Source organism: Aristolochia californica, unplaced genomic scaffold, assembly GCF_029961685.1.
Source record: "Aristolochia californica isolate CCGP_79_NKW_82.1479 unplaced genomic scaffold, dmAriCali1.0.hap1 SCAF_6, whole genome shotgun sequence".
Taxonomy (NCBI): domain Eukaryota; kingdom Viridiplantae; phylum Streptophyta; class Magnoliopsida; order Piperales; family Aristolochiaceae; genus Aristolochia; species Aristolochia californica.
The window spans coordinates 3,089,654-3,115,724 of record NW_027182257.1 but is presented as its reverse complement, the minus strand read 5'-3'; the positions used below and the strand labels follow the sequence as shown (position 1 = coordinate 3,115,724).

The 26,071-nt window shown below is 40.9% G+C and overlaps 3 protein-coding genes and 2 pseudogenes across 3 annotated transcripts; 2 read left to right on the top strand and 3 right to left on the bottom strand.

Moving 5' to 3' along the window:
• The first annotated feature begins 947 nt into the window (after nt 1-947).
• LOC137934572 (pentatricopeptide repeat-containing protein At5g46580, chloroplastic-like) lies at nt 948-3,325 on the top strand. Its single transcript, XM_068778996.1, has one exon. It carries the CDS (start codon nt 967-969, stop codon nt 3,106-3,108), a length of 2,142 nt encoding a protein of 713 aa, XP_068635097.1. The 5' UTR covers nt 948-966; the 3' UTR covers nt 3,109-3,325.
• Nucleotides 3,326-3,456: 131 nt separating this feature from the next.
• On the bottom strand, nt 3,457-8,062 carry LOC137933959 (protein phosphatase 2C 29-like). Its single transcript, XM_068778103.1, has 4 exons — nt 6,466-8,062; nt 6,270-6,383; nt 5,873-6,137; nt 3,457-3,990 (listed from the first exon to the last, which is right to left on the bottom strand). Exons 1-4 carry the CDS (start codon nt 8,023-8,025, stop codon nt 3,866-3,868), a joined length of 2,064 nt encoding a protein of 687 aa, XP_068634204.1. The 5' UTR covers nt 8,026-8,062; the 3' UTR covers nt 3,457-3,865.
• Nucleotides 8,063-9,569: 1,507 nt separating this feature from the next.
• LOC137934333 (luminal-binding protein 2-like) lies at nt 9,570-10,482 on the bottom strand (annotated as a pseudogene).
• Nucleotides 10,483-20,544: 10,062 nt separating this feature from the next.
• On the bottom strand, nt 20,545-21,669 carry LOC137934329 (uncharacterized; annotated as a pseudogene).
• A 2,637-nt stretch (nt 21,670-24,306) lies between these two features.
• Nucleotides 24,307-26,014, top strand: LOC137967170 (glycine cleavage system H protein, mitochondrial-like). The gene is made up of 4 exons (XM_068813641.1): nt 24,307-24,714; nt 25,168-25,256; nt 25,400-25,570; nt 25,700-26,014. Exons 1-4 carry the CDS (start codon nt 24,606-24,608, stop codon nt 25,826-25,828), a joined length of 498 nt encoding a protein of 165 aa, XP_068669742.1. The 5' UTR covers nt 24,307-24,605; the 3' UTR covers nt 25,829-26,014.
• Nucleotides 26,015-26,071: the final 57 nt, after the last annotated feature.

The window sequence follows — 26,071 nt, the reverse complement described above, 5'->3', positions numbered from 1 at the left end:
TTAACACACTATATTTTTACTTCCAAAGGAAAAACAGGCTGAGAATAAGATTTGCAAGTTTTTTTTTTTTTTTTTTTTTTATAAAAACCACACGTGCGAGTTCACACGCCGTGCAGGACGGAGTGTTGAGGGGGGACCCCCCCCCCCTCCCTCAACTTAGGTCTCTGAACTTTAGGTATCCGGGGGTTCCTGTTCCGGCGAGAGCGATGGCCGGCTGATTTGACGACAGCGGCAAGCGGTGGTAGGGGGGTGACGACGATGGGAGAGGGTGACGCTACCGGAGTCGACGGCGACAACGATGAGAGGCAAAGAAGGCGATGAGCGGGGGGAAGGATTAGGACCGGCGGCGACGAAAGGGGCACCGGCGGCGAGAGGGAGAAGGGAGATGGAGACCGTGAGAGGGAATTTCGGAGGAAGAAGAGAGAAGGGAAGGAGGAGACGAAGAGAGCGAGGGCGAGAGAAAGACCGAAAAAAAAAATTCGGGAGAGAAGACAGCGAGGGCGGGAAAGAGGCCGAAAAAAAGTTTTCGGGAGAGAGATTAACGAGTCAGCTCGCGAGCCGATGAGCTGAACCTGGCTCTGCTCGAGCTTGGCTCGTTAACCTAAACGAGTCCATTTCTGAGTTCAAGTTCGGCTCGAGCTCGATATATAACGAGTCGAACCGAGGAGTCACAACCCTTTTTCTTCTGTTTTGTTTCCCAATCGGAACTCCCTTGTATGATTAGTCACTATAACGGAAATCCGACACGCGGACCGTACCGCCGATCCAGAACGTAACGAACCGGTACAATGATGGAAAGCCGAAAGATACCATTCCTGAACTGAAAATCTTATCTTCACTTCGGGGGTCGTTGAGCGTGCTGTAGCCCTCACAGTCTCTGTGAGAACAAATATCTTACTGTTCCAACGTTTAAATCAGCCGACGAGCTGAAATGGAACGTTCAAATCCTAAACAGAAGCCTCTTTGATGGTACATTTCTTCCTCTCTGCACAGATATCAGAGATGGCCACCATCTCCCCGCCACTAGACCCTAAGCTCACTTCATCCTACTCTAAAACCTCTCGTGTGTCTTCGCGGAACAGAGCCTCCGCCACCAGATTCACAATCCGGTGTAGTTCCACCGAGTCCTCATCCCGCTACCCCCTACAGAACTCTTTAAATCCTTCTCTCTCCGATCAACTCCAGCCTCTGTCTCTCACTCTCCTATCCAACACCACCAAAAAGCCGCCTCCCCCTCTTCGTTCCAAACCCAAATCCACATGGGTCAACCCCTCCAGGCCCAAACACTCTGTTCTCTCACTCCGTCGACACATAAAGAGTCCCTATTCCTATAATCCGGACCTCAGAAACCTTAAACACTTTGCCCAGAAGCTTAGCAATGCTGACCTCTCGGAGTCCGCCTTTTTTGCCGCTCTGGATGAGTCGGAACCTTCTCCTACAAGAGATGACGCCTTGCTCATCCTCAATTCCCTGAAAGCGTGGCAAAAAGCCTGTTTGTTTTTCAAGTGGCTGAAGACCAAGAATCTCTTTCCCTTGGAAACAATATTTTACAATGTCTTAATGAAGTCTTTAAGACAGGGGAGGCAATTTCAACTGATTGAAGAGTTAGCAAACGAGATGATGGAGAAAGGTATTCCACTTGATAACATCACTTATTCTACTATTATCACTTGTGCCAAGAGGTGTAATCTCTTTGACAAAGCTCTTGAGTGGTTTGAGAGCATGTACAAAACAGGCTTAATGCCTGATGAGGTGACTTACTCTGTTGTGCTGGATGTATATTCCAAATTGGGTAAGGTGGAGGAGGTTATAAGCTTGTATGAAAGAGCAAGGGCGAGTGGTTGGACTCCAGATGCTGTTGCATTTTCTGTGTTGGGCAAGATGTTTGGTGAGGCAGGGGATTACGATGGGATCCAGTACGTTCTGCAAGAGATGAAAGCTGTAGGTGTGCAGCCCAATTTGGTAGTGTACAACACTTTGCTGGAAGCAATGGGAAAGGCTGGTAAACCCGGTTTAGCCAGGAGCCTCTTTGAAGAAATGGTTGCAGCGGGTGTTACACCTAATGAGAAGACTCTTACTGCACTGATCAAGATTTATGGTAAGGCAAGGTGGGGTAGGGATGCATTGTCTCTGTGGGAACGGATGCAGTCGAATAAGTGGCCAATGGATTTCATACTGTACAATACTCTGTTAAGTATGTGTGCTGATCTTGGTTTGGAAGAAGAGGCAGAGAGGCTTTTTGGGGAGATGAAGAGGTCAGAGATCTGTCAGCCTGACAGTTGGAGTTACACTGCAATGATGAACACATATGCAAGTGGTGGGAATGTTGATAAAGCAATGGAGCTTTTCGTTGAAATGCTGGAGTGTGAAGTCCATCTTAATGTAATGACTTCAACTTGTCTGATTCAGTGCCTGGGGAGAGGAAAAAGGATTGATGAAGTTGTAAGGGTATTTGGTATTGTAATTAAGAAAGGAATTGAAGTCGATGATCGACTTTGTGGGTGTTTGCTTTCCTGTGTAACTTACTGTGAAGAGGCTGAAGAAATGGAAAAGGTTCTTGATTGCCTTGAGAAGGCCAATCCTGCATTGGTCAATTTTGTCAGACTGATTGGAAGAGAGGATGTTAGTTTTGATTTGGTTAAAGAGCAGTTTAGAAAGATACTGAACTCAGCTGTAGTAGAAGTCCGACGGCCTTTCTGTAATTGTTTGATTGATATTTGTCAGAAACAAAATTTGCCTGAGAGGGCTCATGAATTGCTTTATCTAGGGACTGTTTACGGGCTATACCCTGGTTTGCACTGTAAGAATGCTACGAAGTGGTCTTTGAATCTTAGGTCACTCTCCATGGGTGCTGCTTTCACTGCTTTCCAGGAGTGGATGAGGACTCTCTCAAAGGCAGTTGATCGGAAAGAAGAGTTACCCCCATTATTTTTTATCTACACAGGGGCTGGGACTCATAAACACTCACAGGGGCTAGGAAATGCTTTTGCTGCACATCTGAAGAATCTGGCTGCACCATTTCAGAAAAACGAAAAAGAGCCTGGTTGTTTCATAGCTAGACAAGAAGATGTGCTCTCTTGGGTGCAATCGGGAGGTTCAGTTGTATGAAGGGAGGAAGTAGATTGAGGTAATGTGCCTCCAAAATTTCCTGCTGCTCCAAAATTAGCTGTTCATGCTTCTGTGAGTTTCAGTTATTGTGTCTCAGTTAACTTGAGCATTGTTCAGTGAAGAAGCTTTGCCGAAAACTATATTTCAGGCAATTGTTTAGTTGCTAGTTTTCATTCTTTCCTCAATCCTAGACGTCCTTATCATGCATTTTTTGACATTCAGCAACTGTGAGAACAGAGAAAAGATCAAATCCACAAAGGCTCATTGAAAAGAGCCTCCTCTATATAACACTTCGCTATAAAAAATTTCAGGTAAAGTTACAGATTCTTTCAACTGAAGATCGGTAACTGTTATCATTCAAGTGACGAAACTGTTCTCATTCATCTGAAGGGATAAAAGAAAAAGTAATTGGTAAAGATAAAGAAAAATTAAATCTTATGAAGAGCTTTCATTTTCATGAACTCTTAACAAAAGTGAAACCTCCCCCCAAAAAAGCCAAAATCTGCACTATTTCTTTTTCTTTTTCTTTTCTTTTCTTTTCTAACAAAACATTGTTTCTCATCCTGAACCAATCTATATAACTGCTCTCTACAATTAGTGCTACGTCCTCCAAGCATTTGTTACATTGAAAGGCTCCCATTGATGTTTGCCATCAGTGAGGAATGAAATGAAAGAATTTTGTATGACCCATGAGAAATGATCGGCATCAATGGGCTGGAGTCACTTGCATCCAGTGAAGGTAAGATCCTGCATTTGTTCACAAATATTTCCCAGATGACTTCCAAATTCTTCCTTCGAGGGAGATGACCATGACTGTAACATCATCATGGTACTTTCTGCGGTCTCCTTGTGGTATGTCCAATAATTCATGGAAATCCATCCCTGTGTGTGAAAGATTCATCACAGAAGATTCAATAGGATTGAGGAAAAAGAACAACAGAGAAAATAATTTTTGATTTGAAACTTCTAATGCATTCAATAAAGAAAATAAAAAATTTCTAAATTGTATCATTCAAAAAAAATCTAAATCGTTGCACCTCAAAGTTTGTAGCTTAATCCATACAATAACTCTCTTTAATCAACAGTAGGATAACTGAAAAAAATAAGAGGAAGTAGCTTGTGTAGTAGAACACCAATCATTTTTACAGCAACACAAAAAGTTCAGTTTATTGAACACACACCAGGTTAAGAAGGCTTCAGGATTGACTAGCTAGGATTTCACTCTCAAAAGTTCACTCCAATGTTATAAAACTTGACCTGGTGTTGACATCATTACAACTTCAACATTCATTTAAAAAATAAAAAAATTTAGGGGGGATTTTCTTCCCCTTGTCTTCACTTTTGTATACAGGAAGAAGTGTGACCTGGCCGACTGGTTTGGGTTTTATAACACTGCTTTACTCCATTCTAGTGCAACAAATGATTTCTACTTTCCAATGTTACAAACTTATGGAAAATTTTCAGTGCTCTAGATTGCTTTCAGCTAATACCTGAAAAAGCAAGAATTAAATGAGGATAACTTTCAGATATTTGTCTATAATGTGCTAATGACTTATAATAACTCCTGGATAAGAGTTAAAAATATTTTCTTCGTTTATTATTTAAAAATTTATGCAATGTTTCCTTTATTTTTCTTTATGTAAAGTAATTTGCCGATATTCATCTCTGATTTCATGCAATGTTTACAGTCTTAAGTTGTTTTGCAATAATTTAATAAAGTTATAGATGGATAATAGGTTAATTACTGTACACATTAATTAGAAACAAATTGCTCACTCACTTCAGCAAGTAGTTCTCCTCAGGAGTGTCTGGATAAAACCTCCATTGCACTCCCCAAAGCCACATGTATCATGTACATGTTTCAAATGCTCCTTTATTCAAATACAAATGCTCATGCTTGAGGCATCCAATCCATGCATAAAAAACCAATGCAAGATTCTCTTGATGCAAATATTTACTCAATGTGATGTTTGAGTAATTTTATCTGTCCCAAATTTTGGTCACCATGGAGCGGAAATGTCAAATTTTTGCTAAGCAAGAGCTCAATAAAACTACTGAGAGGTAGAATGAAATTTCAAGAACTTGATGCAACAAATAGTGGCAAAATGAAGCAAGAAACAGACGAAAACTTGTGGGAAGCACACCAAGGTCCACAACAAGAATGATTGAAGCAAAATGGGGAATGACAAATAAAAGTATCAAATAATTTTTTTGAGTAGAATATAGGTTGGATCGTTAAGAGTACAATGTTTCAAGTACATATTAGTTCTGCCTTTGGAGGTTCTCTTAACTGTTAACACTAGTGGACTTATCAAGATAAATGGAACTTATGATGGTTTCTCCTGTTGCATTTTCCATCATCATCATAGCCTTGTTCAACTTCGTGATCGGCTAAATGCCATCTCCAATCTGTTGTATCATTTGGTTTTGGATAGTCAATAGTTTTTATCTTGGTCTCCACAAAAAAAAAAAAAAAAAAAAAAGAAAAAAAAAAAAAGAAAAATGTTTTGTGTGGAAGGAATATAGGCAGCCTATGAAATGCATCTACAAACTAACAATGGCTGGTGTTCCTTCTCCACATTGCAATTAAATATACCACATTTGAACTCACAAAGTATGCCATAGCAGTGGCAAGTCCGACGGTGTTCACTTCATCAATCTTGGTATTGAGCAAAGGAAAATATTATGATGGATATGCAATACAGTGGGCAAGAAAGCATAGAGCACAAAGTAAGATATAACTTTTAAAGGAACTTCATTTTACCAGCTTTCTTGGCAGCACGGAAAAGGAGCTCCTCAATTAAATGCTGGGCAGGGTCTCCATCAGGAAATTTCTCCATAAAACTTTCAACAAAAGAAACTACCTCTTGATTGGTCAAGTACTGATACAGCCCATCGGAAGAAAGAACAAGAAAATGGTCGGTTGGACCAAGTTTATGGTGACAAACAGAAGGTGAGCATGATATATATGGTGCCGTACCAATATACTCGTTCCGAAACATTTCCAACAATGCATTGTTCCACTTGGGCTGCATCAACAAATAAGTCTAGATAAGTCAATTATTCAGGATAACACTCATTCGATCAAACAGCTGTAGGACTTCATAAAACTGCACATCAGTTCATTTACAAACGAGTTACTAGAATTCTGGACATCAAACCTGTTTAAGAAATCCGGCTCCAAAGGCTCGTGTGACTTTCAGACGTCCTTTAACTCTATCATTTAAAATACACTGGGGGTCATCTGGGTGCTCTGCCTTAATTCTTAAGACTTCCTGAAAAAAATTGAAAACATCATAACACTATTTCAACATGAATTGGACTGAAACTGTTCATCTTTAGAACTTTTTATCTTACTTCTTCAATGCTGGTGCTGTGATCAGTGGACAGTTGCAGTGCACTTAACCTCATTATCTGATCAGGGGCTTCAATTGCTTCAACAATGCCTTCTTCCTCAAAGCCACCGTTTTGATCTCTAGTGACCTGAGCACTCGGATCCAAATCCTGGGGTTGATATTGTGCAACTATAGCACGACTATCACCCACGTTCATCATATAAACATCTTCATCTTTCATCAACACAACTAGCAAACAAGAACCCATCAAAGCCAACTCCGGGTTTCGATCAAGAACCTTGTCAGTCATTTCCAGATATGCGAGCTCAGTCGCTTCTAGTGCACGCGACAGAGCTCTCAACACAGAGTCGTGATCAATTGGACCCACTTTATACTTCCTAAAACTCTGCCCTAGTCTCTCCTTAACCTCCCAGTCATCCCGCTCTTTGGGTCTGTTAAACCCGTATTTCAGATTTGGAAACGAAAGAGTTCTCCTTTTGGGAGGTTTGTTTATACATTTAATAGAGAAAGCATATCGACTCGAACCCGAGAGATCCAATCCGTCGTCCTCCTCATCCCCTTCAGCAAGAAGTTCCCAAAGTTTCTTACCTCTTTTGAAATCCACCTGATCGGACTGAAATGTCACTTTCTTAACCAAATCTTTGCCGCATCCTGATAACTGAGCTTCATTTCCCGGTTGCTCGTCAACAACTTCCGGAATTCCTTCCTTATCCTCCTGTTGGCCGAGAACTGTAGCAGAGTCTTTGCTAGTTTCGTCCCAAAAGAGACCATCCAGTTCGTTAAAGACTGCGCGGTAGAGATTACCCATGAGGAACTCCGGCGCGTCGGGTCCGTTAAATCCGTCGTAGATTCCAAAGAAGAGCCAGCGTTGATCTTCGGACACAACGACGTGAACACGATCCTCCCCGGCCATGCCGTGAGCCCACTGAACATTCTCCCCGAACTCTCCTCTACCTTTCAACTCGGAGTTGTCTTTACGCCCTCCGACGAAATTACGGACGGGCACCACGGAAAAGCTCCGATTAAAGGACTTCCGCGAGAAGCGCTTCTTCTTCTTGCTTTTCACATACGCCCCGCCGAGCGGAGCAGAGAAAGGGATGCCACCGGCGGAGGAGTCACCATCTAGGGGACCAGAGACCGCGCCACGCTCGATAGGCCCGGACATGAAGAACCCACGATCGAGGGGGCCGGAGTCGGCGCCTGGGGGAAGCGGCTGGAGAGGAATGACGCCGAAAGAGGATGTACTCTCGAAGGGTTTGGTGGAGGAAAGATTAGGCGGGTCAGTGGCATTCTGGTGAATAAGGTCCGGTTGCAGCACAGTCCTGGGGGTGGAGGTATTGGCGGAGACGGATGCGCCGGAGATGGATTTGAAGCGAGCAGAGTGGGAGGGGGAGAAGCGGTCGGACTGCGACGGGGAGAGGAAGCGAGCGGAGGATCGAACGTAGCAGAACGAGTGGCCAAGGGTTTCGTCCAACGGCCCCGACGCAAATATCAGATCGGTATCCTCAGGGGCGGCTTTGAGACAGGACGGCAAGAGGAGGCGGGAGAATCCGCTCCCCATTTTTTCATTTGAGAGGGAGAGATCAGTCTTCCATCAGAGGGACGACCAAACCAGAGAAAGAGAGAGAGAAAGAGCGTTTCTTTCTTTATCTGAGTTTTTTCTGTTTTCTCTCTCTTAACTTTTGTTTTCAATTTTTCTTTTAGACTTTAGGGCGGGAGTTCCTGTAGATAGTAGACTTTCCTGCTGCTGCTGCTGCTTCTTCTCCTTCTCTACTTTCTCTCTCTACTGTAAGAGCCGGCGTTTTCTTTTATTTTTCTTTCTTTCTTCGTACCACTCTGACAACTGAAAAGAACAGCAAAGAGGTTTATGAGGTTTTGCCATATCAGAGCCACGTTGGCACTCATGATGAGGTGGAGGCTGTTGCGCTGGCAAAAGCCCGACACTTTGACCGTAAATACCCCCTGTCCCCTTAAAAAGCTACTTTAATTCAGTGGTTCGTCGTCATTTATTTACGAAGACTTTTTAAAAAAAAAAAACACTTAAGTTTCAAAAATAATCCGGACGAGCAGTTTTATTTAATAATAATTCAATATTTAATTAAATTTATATTTTTATAAACAATTTCTTCTGACCAGTTTTAAAAAATTCAAATATAAAAATTAAAAATTATTAAAAATTAGAATAAATATTTAAATATTTTTATGAGTTCGAGAATATATTTTTATAATATTTTTTATCCTACAAAACTGAATTAAAAAAAAATTCAACAAGATCCGCAGAAAAAGGTTACGGGGATTTCCGTCATAAATGAAGCAGACAGGGGTAATAATGTCATTACACAAAAGACGTGACGAGTGGGATAGCCTATACGGCTCAACGACCCCGTCAGGGGATCTTGTCCGCTTCTCATTACTCGGGATCCAAATCTGTCGGACTCTCCACGTGTCAAATGCACGCAACCTACCGTTTCATCTGACGGTTCACACCGCGTCTCGCGGGAACCGGTTCACGTCCCCATCACGTAGTCAAATGGCAGGGATCCTCGTCGCGACGCGACTCACTAGTCGCCTATTTAAAATTCTTTTAAAAGTTTTTCAAAAAAAAAAAAAAAAAAGATGACGAACGCAGTCAACAAAGCCCGATTTAATAATTGGGGCCGCGTGGAAAGGAATTGCGGGAAAAATCGCTGAAAAGTCAAAGGCCCGGTTGGCCCGCCCGGGTTTTCGAAATTATAAAAGGCGTGGAAAACGACAAAAGCATGCGTTCACCGGATTCAATGTCACATGCAATGGCTTAATTATAAGTTAATTAAGTCTCGTAATCGTTTGCTTGGACTAAACTAATCCTTTGGTCGTAGTGGGTTAGATGGGTGGTGGGTCCGGGTGGGGTTGTCCGTCAATGGTGGGGCCAGGTTAGGAAGATCTGGGACTACCCAATTCGCTTGTCCTTTTGTGCTTCTATTTTTGGTCGGGCACGTAATTGTTGTTATAATGGGACAATAAAAGAACACACGTGTGGACGTGCGGAAGGACCCATGGTTTCGTGTGGCAAACGAGGGCGGCGTTGCTGGCGAATCTTTGATAGTAGGGGGAATCTGGACCTGGTCAAAACATAAAATAAATTTGGTAAAGATAATCCGCACCACCTGATCTCTGATAGACAGCCGTGATGGTTGGGTTGCAAACAGCTTCCACCTCCTTCAGCTTCTCTTGGTAGTCTGGTTCTCATCGAGCCACTCCAGCGTCTCCTTGACGGCAGCTTCGATCTTCTACTTCTCCTCAGATTCCAACTTGTCGGCCAGCTTGGCCTTGTCATTGATCTGGTACTTCATGTTGTAGACGTACGTCTCCAAGCTGTTTCTGGCATCAATCTTCTCCTTCACCGTTCGCCCGCGGACCATACGATCTCTTCCTGGCTCAGACAGTCCTTGTCATTGGTGATGGTAATCTTCTCTGATTTGCCAGTGCCCTTGTCCTCTGCCTTCACGTTCAGGATACCATTGGCATCAACCTTGAATGTGATTTCAATCTGAGGAGTGCCCCTGCGCAGATGAAAAACAAACGTTCAGAAATGCTTCTCCATTCAATGAAAGATATTAACTCTACTGGCTAATAAGACAGGAGACAGACCTTGGAGAAGGAGGAATCCCAGGAAGATCAAACCTTCCTAGCTCTCTACAGTCCTTGGTGAGACTCCTTTCACCCTCGAAGACCTACACACAAATGAGCAAACTTTTCAAAAAACTTAAATTCTTGATATGAAACTATATTTGATGGCATTCATTTATAGTAGTGGTTGCAGACATTATGTGGATCAATATGGTAGTCTGTTGGATATTTATAACACCCGAATCTCCTCACCACATGGTAAAATCATTCCAAAATACTTCAAAAATTTTCAACAACATTTCAAAATATTTCAAAATTAATCTAACTAATTTCATTATAGATGCACTAAACAATGAAAAAACACACACATCAAGTCCAAAATCACCAAACACCCCTGGTAGAGCCCCATATGACTTTACAGTCGCAACGAATTATACCTCGTCAGTGATAGGGGTTGGGTTTCGTTGGCAAATAGACGCCTGTGTAGGCGATTCAACCTTGTTTGAACTGGGCTAACACTCCAAAACCTAAACCCTAACCGAGAGCCCTAAAAAAATTAAAAAGATCCAAAAATCCTAAAACCCTAACTTCTGTTAACCTTAAACCCCTAAAAGCTCCAAACCCTTAACCCTAAACCCTATCACCCAAAAAACTAAGAACCCTAAAAAAAATTCAAAAAACCCTAAACCCTAAACGTTAGACCTTAAAAACCCTAAAAGCCCCAAACCCTAAATCCTAAACCCTATCACCCTAAAAACCAAGAGCCCTATTTAAAAAAAAAAAATCATAAACCCTTAAATACATTGAATCAACCCCTAAATACACAAAACCCTAATCCAAAAATTAAACCCTATAAAGACGAAATTGAATCATAAATATCACAAAGCCTAACCCTAAATCTCACAATTATGCAACAATCAATAAAAATTACGCAAAAAAATTAAAATTAAATAAAATATAATGCTAAATTAATTGAAAAAAAATTAAGGTTTAGGCTTACCTTCTGAAATTTTGGGAAAATCGAAGCCAAAGGGTGAAATCAAAGTTGAATTGATGTAGAATTGAAGAAATTGACACCAAAATGTCGAAAATCGAAATCGAAATAGGGAAAATCGAATGTAATCGAGAGGTATTTTGGGGAAAAAGAGAGTAACAATAGGGAGAAGGGAGAGGGAGGCCAAGAGGGAGAGCAAGTGCGAGAGAGAGAGGGAGGTCAAGAGGACGTTCGTAGCAAGAGGGAGAAGGGAAAGGGAGGCCAAGAGGGAGAAGGGAGAAGGGTGATGGAGGCCAAGAGGGAGGAAAAAAATTTCGGAGGAAGAAGAGACGAGAGAAGAAGGAAACCGAGAGAGGAAAGAGTGCAAGAGAGAGACCAAATTTTTTTTTTGACGAGGTTTTGATGCATCCCACTCACTTCATTTGGATGATTCGCAATATACTGCGAAATCTGGATACCCGAAATTAAACCGTGGGTGTTATTTTTGGATTCATCTGATTCATCAACATGAATCGGGTGCTAGTGCGCCACTAACGATGTTAGGAGACAACTAAGTAATGTGGCTAAAGTTCATCTCTTGCATCAAGTTGACTAAGCCCCCCTAAGGTGTGTCTATTTACTAAGCTTACACTCCATATTAGTTTGACATTCATCTTGTCTTAGACACAAACATCCTCTCAGGCATAAGTACAAAGAAACATAAGCAACTTCAAAATCAGCTAGTAAAGGTCTAAGCTTCAAGAGGTACCTACAACATTGAGGTTCATAGTTTCCCTTCTCTCCAGAAATGTATTTTGAGGCTCTTTCTCAACTCAGTTTTGAGATTCATGAATCTGCCAACAGATTCAAATTCTATAACAATTATCCAATTGGAAACAAGCTATCATTCTTCCAGTTTGTTTGTGTTTTCAGAAGTTGGTTAGTAGTATGGTAGAATTTATGGACATACAAAAGAAACAAGTCCTGGTTGATCAGAGAGAAGGCGTGTTAACATGGAACAAGCAGATCACTAGGAAAAAGTGATACGAACCAAGTCAACCTGTAACGAAACCGAATACCAAATCTAGTAATTGTCCCCAAGACCTTTCAAGTTTGATGGAAAACCATGACCTGTTGCTTAGCAAAGCAAGAACCTTGGTATGGTGAAGACGCCACAAACGGGATGGAAATCCGTTGATAAGTCATATGAACGCCATAGGAAAAAAAAAACTCTGTTAAGTTCAAAAAATTCCGTCAAGAACTCAAGAAGAATAACTCTCAATTATGAATTAAATCAAAAGGTTTTTAAATCCGTGTACAAGTCCTCTATTTATAATGGAGGACGTGGTAGAATCTACGGAATGAATCCGTTCCCCTAATTACATTCAATTAAAGGAAAACTTAAGTAACTTAGCCAAAGTAGAAACCTAATTTAATTCTAACGTGATCTCTAGGATAAGTTGCCAATTCGTAGAGATTCTTGTGGATTCCACGAGATCTTCTGAGATCTTCTAACCACATGCCCTTCTAGGACAAATTACCAACTCGTGGATATCCTTGTGGGTCCCACGAGATCTTCTCACCACATGCCCTTCCTCAATGCACGTGTATGGCTGTTGGGCTCTCTTCCAGATCAACTTTGATGAATAAAACCAGCCTTTGTTCCCCCTCCGTAGTGACCACACTCTTTTCTTGTTGTAGGACTCTCCGGACTAAGTTATTCAGCATTTCTTTGACTCTTTTAGCTCGTGCCCTCGTCACTGAACCAACTGGAACTTGAATTGGTTCACGAGTATTCTGTTTAGTCTCGATGTCCTCATCATTCCACTCTTCTTGAGAAGGATTTGTCCTCAAATCGTCACCTACATCATAAGGACTTAAATCGGTAACATTAAATGTAGCACTAACATTGTAGTCACCAGGTAAGTCAAGTCCGTAGGCATTGTCATTGATCCGTTCTAGCACTAGAAATGGTTTGTCTCCTCGGGGCCGCAACTTAGAACGTCTTTGTGCTGGAAATCTGTCTTTCCTCATATGTATCCACACCCAATCACCGACCTCAAAAACTAGCTTGTGACGTCCCTTGTTAGCTTGCTTGAGTTATTGTTCGGTTTTCTTCTCTATGTTGACCCGAACCCTTTCATGGAGTTGCTTCACAAATTCTGCCTTCTTCTTACCATCTAAATTCACATACTCAAAAACAGGTAAAGGTGATAAATCTAAAGGAGTTAAAGGATTAAAACCATAAACAGTTTCAAATGGTGAGCACTTAGTTGTACAATGGATGGTACGATTATAAGCAAACTCAAGTCTTAATGTTCTTACCAATGACTGCCCTCAACAAAGTGGATAAAGTCCTATTCACTACTTTTGTTTGACCATCGGTTTGAGGATGACAAGTAGTAGAAAACAAAAGTTTCGTTCTTAGTTTTTCCCGTAATGTCTTCCAAAAGTAACTCAATAACTTAACATCCCGATCTGACACGATTGTCCTAGGCATACCATAATTGACAATCCCCCTAAAGAACAAATCTGCAACATGAGAAGCATCAACAGTTTTATAACAAGGAATAAAATGAGTCATCTTAGAAAACCAATCTTCAACCACAAAGATTGAGTCCCTCCCACGTCGACTCCTAGGTAAATCCAAAACAAAGTCCATCGAGATATCAATTAAAGGTGCACTGGGAATAGGTAGGGGGGGGGGGGGGGGGGGGGGGGGGGGGGGTAAAGACCATGTGGCTGAACCTTCGATTTTACTTGCCTACAAGTGACACATCTACCACAAATTCTCTCAACATTCCGTTTCATGTGTGGCCAATAGAAGTGCTCTTGCAAAATAGCCAGGGTCTTAGCGACTCCAAAGTGTTCCATTAAACCCCCACTATAGGATTCTCGAACTAACAAATCTTTCATTGAACAATTAGGTACACAATTTAGTCTCTCGAAACAAGAAGCCCTCATGCCTATAGAATTTACCCACTACAAAATTTTCACAAGCACTATAAACTTCCCCAAAAACGTGGTCATCATGATAAAGTTCCTTACTGTGCTCAAAACCAAGAAATTTAGCATCAAAAGTAGAGATTAAGGTATACTTGCGTGAAAGTGCATCTGCAACCACATTTTCCTTACCTTGTTTAGATACCGAATGACATAAGAAAATGTTTCAAAGAACTCAACCCATTGAGCATATCTGTTCAGTTTGTGTTGACCTTTCAAATGTTTCAAGGATTCATGATCCGTACGAATCACAAACTCCTTTGGCCACAAGTATTGCCATGTCTCTAATGCTCGAATCAAGGCACACAACTATTTGTCATAAGTGGGGTAGTTAAGTGCAGCTTTGCTTAGCTTCTCGCTAAAGTACGCAAGTGGATTCCCTTCCTGCATCAGTACAATGCCTATACCTACACCAGAAGTATCACATTCAATTTCAAATGTTGTAGAAAAATTAGGTAAAGCAAGTACAGGAGCGTGAGTAAGCTTATGTTTAAGAAGCTGAAACGCCTTCTCTTGCTCTTCTCCCCATTTGAACGCAACGTTCTTCTTGATAACTTCGGTAAGCGGTGCAGCGATAGTGTTAAAATCTTTCACGAAGCTCCTGTAAAAACTAGCAATTCCATGAAAACTTCGAACATTACCTACACTAGAGGGGGTCGGCCACTCTTGGATGGCTTTGATCTTCTCTTCATCAACCTCAATACCTTTAGCACTCACCACAAAACCTAGAAAAATAATCTTATCGGTGCAGAAAGTACACTTTGTGAGGTTAACATATAACATCTCCTTTCTAAGCACCTCCAAAATGGACTGCAAATGTGATACAGGATTATTCAAATTCTTGCTATAAATGAGAATATCATCAAGATAAACAACAACGAATCTACCAATGAAAACATGCAAAACATGGTTCATTAAGTGTATGAAAGTGCTAGGTGCATTAGTTAATCCAAACGACATGACTAACCACTCATACTGTTATGTTTGATCCAAATTGTTGTGTGAGCCCAGTGGGCCATGTATCTATTTATATATTATGTATAACCCTAGACTCTAAATGTGAGTGAATAATCAAAAAATTTAAAATCTCGTCACTCTCGTCTCTCTGTTCTCTCTTCCGTCTTCTTCTCAACCTAGAAAAACCCTAACAAACTGGTATCAGAGCTTCAGACTGGGGAAGATGCTTGGTCTTGCCAAATACGTTGTTGTGAGAAGCAGCTAGGGCGGAATCAACGACGTCGTTGTTGCCGGCAGAAGAGAGTGAGTCGTCGAGAAACAGAGTCTCGAGACTCAGAAGCTCGAGCAGGACGTCGTTGTTGCCAGAATCGTCACACAATGTTGTCATTGCCGTCGTCGTGGCCGGAATTGCAGTTGCCATCGCCGCAGATAGGGTTCAAAACTTACCGAACTCAAGGGCGCCAAACCTGAGGTTTCATGGCGCCGAAATCCCGATTTCGGGAGGCATTTCATCTGCATCGAGGTACTTTTCCATTTAGAATTTTTCTATTGTACACCACGCAAACAGCAGACAGACAGATTGTTTTTGAGGTAATTCTAGTTTCATTCTCAATTAGAATTTCTTATAGTTTGGTTCTGCGGTGTTTTGGTGATTTGGTTTAAAATTTATTGATTGGGTGTTGGTGAATCTGAATGGATATGTCGGGTAAATATGATATTGAGAAGTATGATGGGAAGACGAGTTTTGCATTGTGGCAAGTGCGAATGACCGCTATTTTGTCGAGTCAAGGTGTCAAGGAGACCATTTTTGGTTGAGATAAGTTGTTTGATGCGATGACGGATAAGAAGTGGAGAGAAATGGATGACAAGGCGCTCTCCATTATCCAATTGTGTTTAAGCATTTCGACATTGCAAGAGGTCCTATCGGAGAAAACCGCTAAGGGTTTTTGGAAAAAATTCACTAATCGGTTGCGGTTGAAGTTGCACCTCTACACCCTTCGTATGGTTGAGGGTACATCAATTTCTGATCATATTTCGGAGTTTGCATATATTTTGAATGATTTAGATAAAATTAATGTTAAGGTAGAGGATGAGGATCAAACTCTTTTGCTATTGTGCTCATTACCCGCATCTTATAAAGCCTTTAGAGACATGTTGATTTATAGTAGAGATAAAATTTCTCTTGAGGATGTCAAGAACAATTTACAAGCCAAGTTGCACATTGACAGTGAAATAACCATTGTTGAGAAAGGGAGCCAAGGTGTTGGTTTGGTTCTGGATCGGGATAGGCCAAGGGACCAAAACTCGAAGGATACAAGGACCCGTTCAACGTCTAAACACAAAGATATGACGTGTTATTATTGTAAGAAGAAGGGACACATTAAGGCTGATTGTTTCAAGCTTAAAAACAAACAAAAGGCGGATACCAAAGGTACTTCTTCAGAGGAGGCCAATGTGACCGAGTGTGACACGATTGATACTCTTTGTGTAGTAGATATCCATGTTGATGACAAACATTGTTGGGTTATGGATACGGGTGCTTCACAACACATAACTCCTAATAGAGATTGGTTTGAGACTTATGAGACTATGGATGGTAAGGTGCTAATGGGGAATAACAATGTGTGTAAGGTTGTCGGAATTGGTTCGGTGACAATTAGGTTCCATGATGGAAAGGTCCGAAGATTGACGGGTGTGAGGCATAGACCCGATTTGTCGAAGAATTTGATTATTTTGGGGTCTCTTGAGGAAAATGGGTATAAATTCCAAAGTAAAGGTGGAGTTCTTAGAGTTTCTAAAGATGCTCTCACAATCATGAAGACAAAGAGGATTGGAACTCTTTATTTCCTACAATGTTCCACGGTCACGGGCTCGGCCGCCAGTGCACGTTCGGGTACTATCTCGGATGTGGATGCTACAAGGTTGTGGCATATGAGATTGGGGGCATATGAGCGAGAGAGGAATGACCATTTTGAGCAAGAAAGACTTGTTGTGTGGCCAATGCACGGGAAATTTGGAGTTTTGTGAGCATTTTGTTTTTGGCAAGCATAAGAGGTTGAGCTTTCAACCTCTCCATGGCTATTCATTCGACCAAGGGAACATTGGACTACATTCATTCGGATCTTTGGGAATTTTCTCGTGAGTCATCTAAAGGTAATGGTTCTCGTTACATGTTTACTTTAATTTATGATTTTTCAAGGAAGGTTTGGGTCCATTTTTTGAATAAGAAAAGTGAAGTGTTCCACACATTCAAAGAATAGAAATCACTTTTGGAAAACCAATCGGGAAAGAAAGTAAAGAGGTTGAGAACCGATAACGGTTTAGAGTTTTGCAACCGTGAGTTTGATAATTTTTGTAAGGCCGAAGGGATTGTTCGGCACAAGACGGTAGTCAACACTCCACAACAAAATGGTATTGCAAAGAAGATGAATAGAATGCTACTTGAGAGAGCTCGGAGTATGCTTTCTAATGCGGGTTTGGGTAAGGAGTTTTGGGCGGAAATTGTCAACACGGCATGCTATTTGGTGAATCGATCTCCTACCACTTCAATTGAGTGCAAAATGCTCGAGGAGGTGTGGTCGGGTAAGCCAACCGATTATTCCAATTTGAGGGTGTTTGGTTGTCCCGCATATGCTCATGTGAATGATGGAAAGTTGGAGCCTAGATCAAATAAATGTGTTTTTCTTAGGTATCCCAAAAATGTGAAGGGGTATAGATTGTGGTGTCCCGAATCATCCAAGTTTCTCATCTTGAGAGATGTCATTTTTAACGAGTTGGCATTGTTGAAAGCAAAAGATGTTGCACCTGAGCCGACTATTAAGAAAAATGAGATGGTTACAAAGAAGGTGACAATGCGATGTCACATGATGATGCCAATTTGGAGGAAGGCCAAGAAGATGCACAATCATATACATTGGCAAGGGACCCTAGAAGATAAATTCGGCCACCAACTAGGTATGGATACTCCGACTTTGTTTATTGTTTGACAATTACTGAAGATGTGGAGTATAGGAGCTATCTTCCTACAAGGAAGCCATTTCTTCTAAGGATGCGATCGATTGAGTTGCCACGATGAATGAAGAGTTACAATCCTTGCAACAAAATGAGACTTAGTCTCTTGTGAAGCTTCCTAGTGGTAAGATGGTTGTAGGTTGCAAGTGGGTATACAAGAGGAAGATTGATGGCTCAAATCCCAACGGATTTTTTATACAAGACAATAGTTGTTGCTAAAGGCTATACCCTCAATGATATGTTCTCTCCTGTGGTAAGGCATACCTCCATTCGAGTTTTGCTTTTCTTGGTGGCAATGAAGGATTTGGATTTGGAGCAAATGGATGTGAAAACTGCTTTCTTGCATAGTGATTTGGAGGAGCAAATTTACATGAGTCAACCGGAGGGTTTTGAGGTGGTGGGAAAGGAGGACCGTGTGTGTCTTTTGAAGAAGTCCATTTATGACCTTAGGCAATCATCACGACAATGGTACAAGAAGTTTGACTAATTCATGGTGAGTATTGATTTTTACTGTTCCAATTATGATATTTGTGTCTATTTCAAGAAGTTGGATGGTGATGAGTTCATCTACTTGTTGCTCTATGTGGATGACATGTTGATTTCATCCTCAAACTTAAAAGAAGTTAGGAGATTGAAAGAGCAATTGAGTTCGGCATTTGAGATGAAAGACTTGGGGGCTGCCCAAAGGATTCTCGGGATGGAGATCACAAGGGATCGGTCCAATAGAAAATTGTTCTTTTTACAAAAGAGTTTTGCCAAAAAAGTGTTATGCCGGTTTGACTTGGAGAAAGCTAAGGTTGTTTCAACTCCTCTTGCGGCGCATTTCAAGCTTTCGGCCACTTTAAACCCAAAATCTGATGATGATAAGAAATAGATGGAGAAGGTTCCATATTCGAGTGCGATCGGGAGTCTCATGTACTTGATGGTATGTACTCGACCCGACATTGCTCAAGCTGTTAGTGTGGTAAGTAGATATCTCTCTTGTCCCGGGAAAGAGCATTAGGCAGCGGTGAAGTGGATTTTCCGCTATTTGAGAGGTACCATTGATGGTCGTTTGGAGTTTGAAAATGGTAACAAGGCACTAATGGGTTTTGTGGATGCGGATATTGCGGGTGATTTAGACAAGAGGCGTTCCTTAACGGGGTATGTTTTCACCCTTGGAGATTGTGCAATTAGTTGGAAGTTTACACTTCAAGCCATCGTTGCACTTTCAAGTACCGAAGCCGAATACATGGCAATTACAGAGGCTATCAAGGAGGCTATTTGGCTCAAGGCGTTTTTTGGCGAGATGTCTTATATCGAGAGTCTTATTACAGTGCATTGTGACAACCAAAGTGTCATTCATTTGACAAAGGACCGCATGTATCATGAGAAGACGAAGCACATTGACATTCGGTATCATTTTGTTCGAGATGTGATCCCGGATGGCAAGGTTGTCGTGAAGAAGATTGGTACTGAGTCGAATCCAGCCGATATGCTCACAAAGCCTCTTCCACTTGCAAAATTCAAGTTTTGCTCAAGTTTGGTGTTACTTTGTTTCTAGCATGTTGCTAGTGTATCTTTATGTTTACCTTTGTTTAGGTTATATTTGTTTTATGCTTTTGCTTTATGTTTTAGTTTGCTTTAGATGCAATTTGGCTCAAGGTGGAGATTGTTATGTTTGATTCAAATTGTTGTGTGGGCATAGTGGGCCATGTATCTGTTTATATATTATGTGTAACCCTAGACTCTAAATGTGAGTGAATAATCAGAAAATTTGAAATCTCGTCCCTCTCGTCTCTCTGTTCTCTCTTCCGTCTTCTTCTCAACCTAGAAAAACCCTAACACATACAATCCATATTTAGTTTTAAATGTTGTTTTTCATTCATCTCCTTCTTTCATTCCTATTTGATGATATCTGCTCTTAAGACCGATTTTAGAAAACACACAAGAACCATGCAGCTCATCTAACATATCATCTAAACGAGGAATAGGATGGCGTTACTTTATTGTTATGTTGTTGATGGCTCTACAATCAACACACATCCTCCATGTTCCATCTTTCTTAGGCACTAGAATCACCGGTACTGCACAAAAACTCATGCTTTCTCTCACGTGCCCTTTCTCCATCAATTCTTCAATTTGCCTTTAAAGCTCTTTCATCTCCTCCGGATTGCTCCTATATGTTGGTCGATTTGGAATGGATGCATTGGGAACGAAATCAATTTGATGTTCAATCCCTCGGAGAGATGGTAACCTATGTGGTACCACCTTGGGAAATAATTCCTCAAAATCTTGCAAGAGAGAAACAACAACACTAGGCAACACATTGTCAAGTTGGTTAGTGTTTAAAAGAGTCTCCTTTTACATGAGTACAATCATCGATTGCTTAACCTCACTCATTTTTATATAGAAATTTCTTTCTTTTCTCTCTATTTTTCCCTCTTTGACTGTGTCTCTTTCTTTTCCCTCACTCTCACTATGCACAACTTCTCTTTTTTTTGTACTCTCATTCTTTTGCTCACTCAAATTCTTTTGATCACTCAATTATTGCAACCTCACTTGATCCTCATAGATTTGTTTTGGTGTCAACAGAACTAGAGTGATTGTCCACTGATTGTGCGTGAATGAGTACTTGTTGGTGAAGTCATCATGTTGCACACGTTGGTCAAATTGCCATAGAATTCCTAAGAGTAGATGTCCAGCTTGCATTGGTACCACATCACATAATACCTCATCCTCATATTTACCAATTCTAAATGGTGCCACAACCTACTTTATAACCCTTACTTCACCACTATCATTCAACCATTGCAACTTGTATGGACGAGAGTGCTTAAGTGTCGTAAGCCCTAACTTTTCAACCATGGAAGTAGTAGCAACATTAGTGCAACGACCGCCATCGATAATAACACTACATACCTTGTCTTTCACATGACAATGAGTGTGAAAGATGTTCTCCCTTTGTACTTCTTCTTTCTCTTCTTGAGCTTGCAAGTTTAAGGCTTGTCGTGTGACTAATGCAAGCATCTCGCCATGATCTTCCCCGAACTCCTCATCTCCGATGGGGGCATCCTCCAATGGTGGCATGTCATCTAGATCATCCTCGTCTTCTAAATCAATCTCACCATTTTCCCGAATCACCATAACTCGCTTGTTTGGACATTGACTAGCAATGTGTCATCTCCCTTGACATTTAAAACATTTTATCTCACTAGAACGAGTCGAAAGAGGAATTGATTTACCTTGAGACGCTGTAGTAGTGGTGGCTGTTTTGGGCTCTGGTTTGGCCTTAAAGGTAGATGGATTTTCTTCTTTCTTTTGGTAGTTCGATCTCCACGGTGCTGTACTTGAATTCTGTGGAGCTGGTCTTGGCCATATACCACCCCTCTTGAGTTGCCGCTCAACCTTGATAGGCATATGCACCAAATCTTCTAATTCCACATAATGGTGTATCTCAATTGTATTAGCAATCTCCCGATTTAACCCATTCAAAAATCTGGCTATTGTCGCCTCCCGATCCTCCTCCACATTATCTCTAATCATTGCCATCTCCATTTCTTGATAATATTTATCAACACTTCGGTTACCTTGATAGAGACCTTGCAGCTTGAGGTATAGATCCCGGTAGTAATGACTGGGTACAAACCGTCGTCTCATCACCCTTTTCATCTCATCCCAATTTTTAATAGGACGTTCTCCATTCTGTCTCCTATTGATGCATAACTGGTCCCACCACACAATAGCATAATCGGTAAATTCAATGGTAACGAGTTTTACCTTTTTTAAATCGGAGTAATTGTGACAATCAAAAACCAATTCCATCTTTTTTTCCCACTCGAAGTAGGCTTTAGGATAACTTTTTCCTTGAAAAGTAGGAATTTTCAGCTTGATACTTCCCAAGTTGTTGTCTAGCCGGTTCCTAGCTTCTCTATCCCGGCCATATCTCGTATGGCTACCCACTGATATCCTATTAGACTCCTCTAAATTCTCACCTTCAAATTCGCCCATATCCTCATCTTCCCTTCGATGCAACCTATTCCTCCGTGAGGTGTTTGGAACAATTAGATACTGCACTCTTTGTGTCCCCTCTTCTACCCTATCCAACATTCCATGTATTTCTTCCAACTCTGCCTTCATAATCCGTCTCATCTCCCCCAATAATGCTTGCATTTGTAGATTCGGAACAACGGGCAATGACCTCTCTTCGTTTGTATTTTTCTCTTGGTTATACGCCATGATTTTGAACTCTACAAACAAGGTTAGACACACAGAAAAAAAAAAAAAGCAAAGAAAAAGGAACCTCACCACACTCCCTCACCAATCCACTCGTATTCTTCTTTGAGTTCTTTTGAAACTAATCAAACAATAATAAGAAGGATTCCCGCAGCAAATCAAAACGAAAACAAACCAAACAAATTCAAAGCAAAAATGAACCAACCGAATCAAATTTGTACCCGGATTGTGATGATTTTTGACACTCAAGCGTGGAATTTTGGCAAAAGAGGTTCTAGAACATTAGAAACAAGATTAGAACAAAAAATTTTAAGAGCAGTTTTGGTACTTTTTTTTTCCCTTCCTTTCTTTTCTTTTCTTTTCTTTTTGGATATGTCACCGTAATGAGTATCAAGGAACAAGACAAAGGATATTAAATGAGTATCAAGGAACAAGACAAAGGAAAATTTGGAAACCCTTTTTTTGAAACACTAGAACCCTAAATTCACATTTCTAGGGTTCGTAAACAAAGTGGACTCAAACCTAATACCAAGAAAATGATAGAAATCAAGAACGATGAGAATAGGATAGAAATCAAGAACGACGAAGACAACAATCAGGCCAATTTTTTTTTTTTTTTATGGCCGAAATACCTAACCAAAATAAACAAACGACTTTGACAAGAATAAAAAATAAATAAACAGGAATAACAAAACAAAAAGGATAGACAAACCTGATAAACCAAAGCTCTGATACCAACTGATACGAACCACGTCAACCCGTGACGAAACCCAATACCAAATCTGGTAATCGTCCCCAAGACCTTTCAAGTTTGAAGGAAAATTGATTCGTTTCTTGGCAAAGCAAGAACCTTGGTATGGTGAAGATGCCACAAACGGGGATGGAAATCCATTTGATAAGTCGTATGAACGCCACAGGAAAAAAATACTCTGATAAGTTCGAAAAGTTCATTCAAGAACTCAAGAAGAATAACTCTCAATTATGAATTAAATCAAAAGGTTATTAAATCCGTGTACAAGTCCTCTATTTATAATGGAGGACGTGGTAGAATCTACGGAATAAGTCCCTTCCCCTAATTACATTCAATTAAAGAAAAACTTAAGTAACTTAGCTAAAGTAGAAACCTAATTTAATTCCAACGTGATCTCTAGGATAAGTTGCCAATTCGTAGAGATTCTTGTAGATTCCGTGAGATTTTCTGATATCTTCTAACCACATGCCCTTATAGGACAAATGACTAACTCGTGGATATCCTTATGGGTCCCATGAGATCTTCTAACCACATACCCTTCCTCAATGCATGTGTATGGTTGTTGGGCTCTCTTCCATATAAAAAACCAGCCTTTGTTCCTCCTCCATAATGACCACACGTTAGGACTCTCCGGATTAAGTTAGCATTTCTTTGAATCTTTTAGCTTGTGCCCTCGCTACTAGACTAACATGAACTTGAATGAACTTGAATTAGGAATTAGTTCACAAGTATTCAATTCAGTCTCAATGTCCTCATCAGAAAGAGTAGATTTCACATTATTGAAGAGAATTGCCCCGTATAGAAAAAATCAATAAGAGAAACCCGAAAAATTGAAAAGTTACAAATTGAACAGATCAAATCGAGTTGAAGAACAAAGACGTTAAAAGGACAGAGAAAGAAGGATGCGTTCCTTTGATATGAGAAGCAAAGCGAGGATGAGAAGAACCAATGATTCTGACGAAAATATCGAATCGAACTCAGCCAGGGCTTCTTCTTGTTCTCCTCTTCGTGACGCCTGAGAGCGCCTTCCTCCGCAATCTCGCCTTCGCAGTACACAGTTCACCGTAGGGGAGACCAGATACTTTCAGTCGGAGAGGTGCCGATTGAATATGTATGTATGAACAATCATATCTTGTTCTTGAAAGCGTATAAATTTCTTAAAAAATTATCGTCATTTTGTTTAAGAAAAAACATCTTGGGCTTAGAAAAAAAACTGGTGTCATAAATGGCTCTCTCTATCATCTTGTTTTCGAAGTGATCCCAAGAGATATTTCAATTGCATTTCCAAAATGAGTATTTAAGAAAACAAGTTTCCAGTTAAAACTGAGAAGATTACAAGAAGGTTATCACCTTGATGATTATTCTCCTTTTCTCTCTACTTTCTTCACATGTGCTGCTCTCACCGGATAGGAACTCAGACTGTCTGGGTCCTCCTCCTGCAAAATTTGATTGATTGAGAATGGGTTAGGATGAGGCTCTCAATATCCACCAACCACCCTGACCTTCCTCTCCAACCATCCACCACCAATCGGCAAAATATAGTCTCCTTTCTCTCTTTTCCCATTCGACTTTCCAGTTTCCACATTGAAAGGAAGAGGCGCCGGAAAAAAAGGAGAAGATAATGGCACTGAGAATGTGGGCGTCTTCAACCGCCAATGCTCTAAGAATTGCGTCTGCTTCCAGAACGCCACTTTCTCCGGCCTTTTCTCTCTCTAAATGCTTCTCCACTGGTACTAAGGCTCTTACTTTCTTCCGCCGTTTCAATTTTATTTTCTTTTTAGGTTTTGCTTTTCTCTAATGCCGTTGTCCCCTCCTTCTGCATTCGCCTTGAATTTTTATTTTTTTTTCACTTTCTTCTCCATCTTATCGAATCTTCTACTGAATGGGTTTCTTCATTTTTTTTATTTTTTTTTCTGTTTCTCACCGTCTTCAATCCCCCCCCCCCCCCCCCCCCCCCCCCTCCCCTTTCTATGGATTTTCCCCTATTCCCATTGGCGTCCTCAGAACAAGAACTTTTCCCTCCTTTCTTTCTTTGCTTTCTTTTTTCCCTCCCCATCTTTCATATATCAATTTCTGGGAAGATTTCGTGTAGATTCGACGATAAGTGGATGAATATAAATGTTGTGGAAACTGCCGAGTGCACTGAAAAGAGACCATTTCCTTTTTTTTTTTTTTTTGTGTAGTTCTGGATGGACTGAAATATGCACGTTCCCACGAATGGGTGAAGCATGAGGGTTCAGTTGCTACAATTGGCATTACTGATCATGCTCAGGTAGACTCTTCACCTTGAATGAATGACACCCCTGTTCCCAACGAAGCGAGGATTGAACTACTTGGAAGAATCTCATCTTCTTATTTCTTTTTTCCCCATCTTCTTCAACTTATAGCATCAAGTGTTTGTTGAACTGGTGACAGAGTCATCTCGGGGAAGTGGTGTTTGTGGAGCTACCGGAAACCGGTGGCTCTGTTTCCCAAGCGACCAGTTTTGGAGCTGTGGAGAGTGTGAAGGCCACCAGTGATGTTAATTCCCCTGTTTCTGGTGAGATTATTGAGGTCAACACCAAGCTGAGCGATTCTCCTGGCTTGGTAATTCCACTTACCTGGTTTCCTCTCTATTTGCTCAAATTGTACCCTGGTTTCGCTCCCTCTCTGTCTTGCATTTGATTCATTATTTTGTATGGATTGATGATATTTCCCCGGAATTAACATGTGCAGATCAACTCAAGCCCATACGATGAGGGATGGATGATCAAGGTGAAGCCTAGCAGCTCATCAGAATTGGATTCTTTGATGGATTCACAGGAATATGCTAAGTTCGCTGAGGAAGAAGATGGTGCTCATTAGACAGAAAATGGTTGTGATTACTGTCTTTCTAACAGTGTTTAGAGTATCACCCCGGACAGAAAAAATCACCCAAATGATCCTCTCAAATATTATTTAGCAGGCTCTTGTTACTTGTTGGAAAAATAGAAGCTCCAGTTTCCAAATCCCTGTTCTTCTTCCTGTTATATTCTTTATTTTCTCTTATCACTCCCTTTCTTTGCGTAACAGTACCTTAAATTATAATCCCTATCATGCATGCAGTGA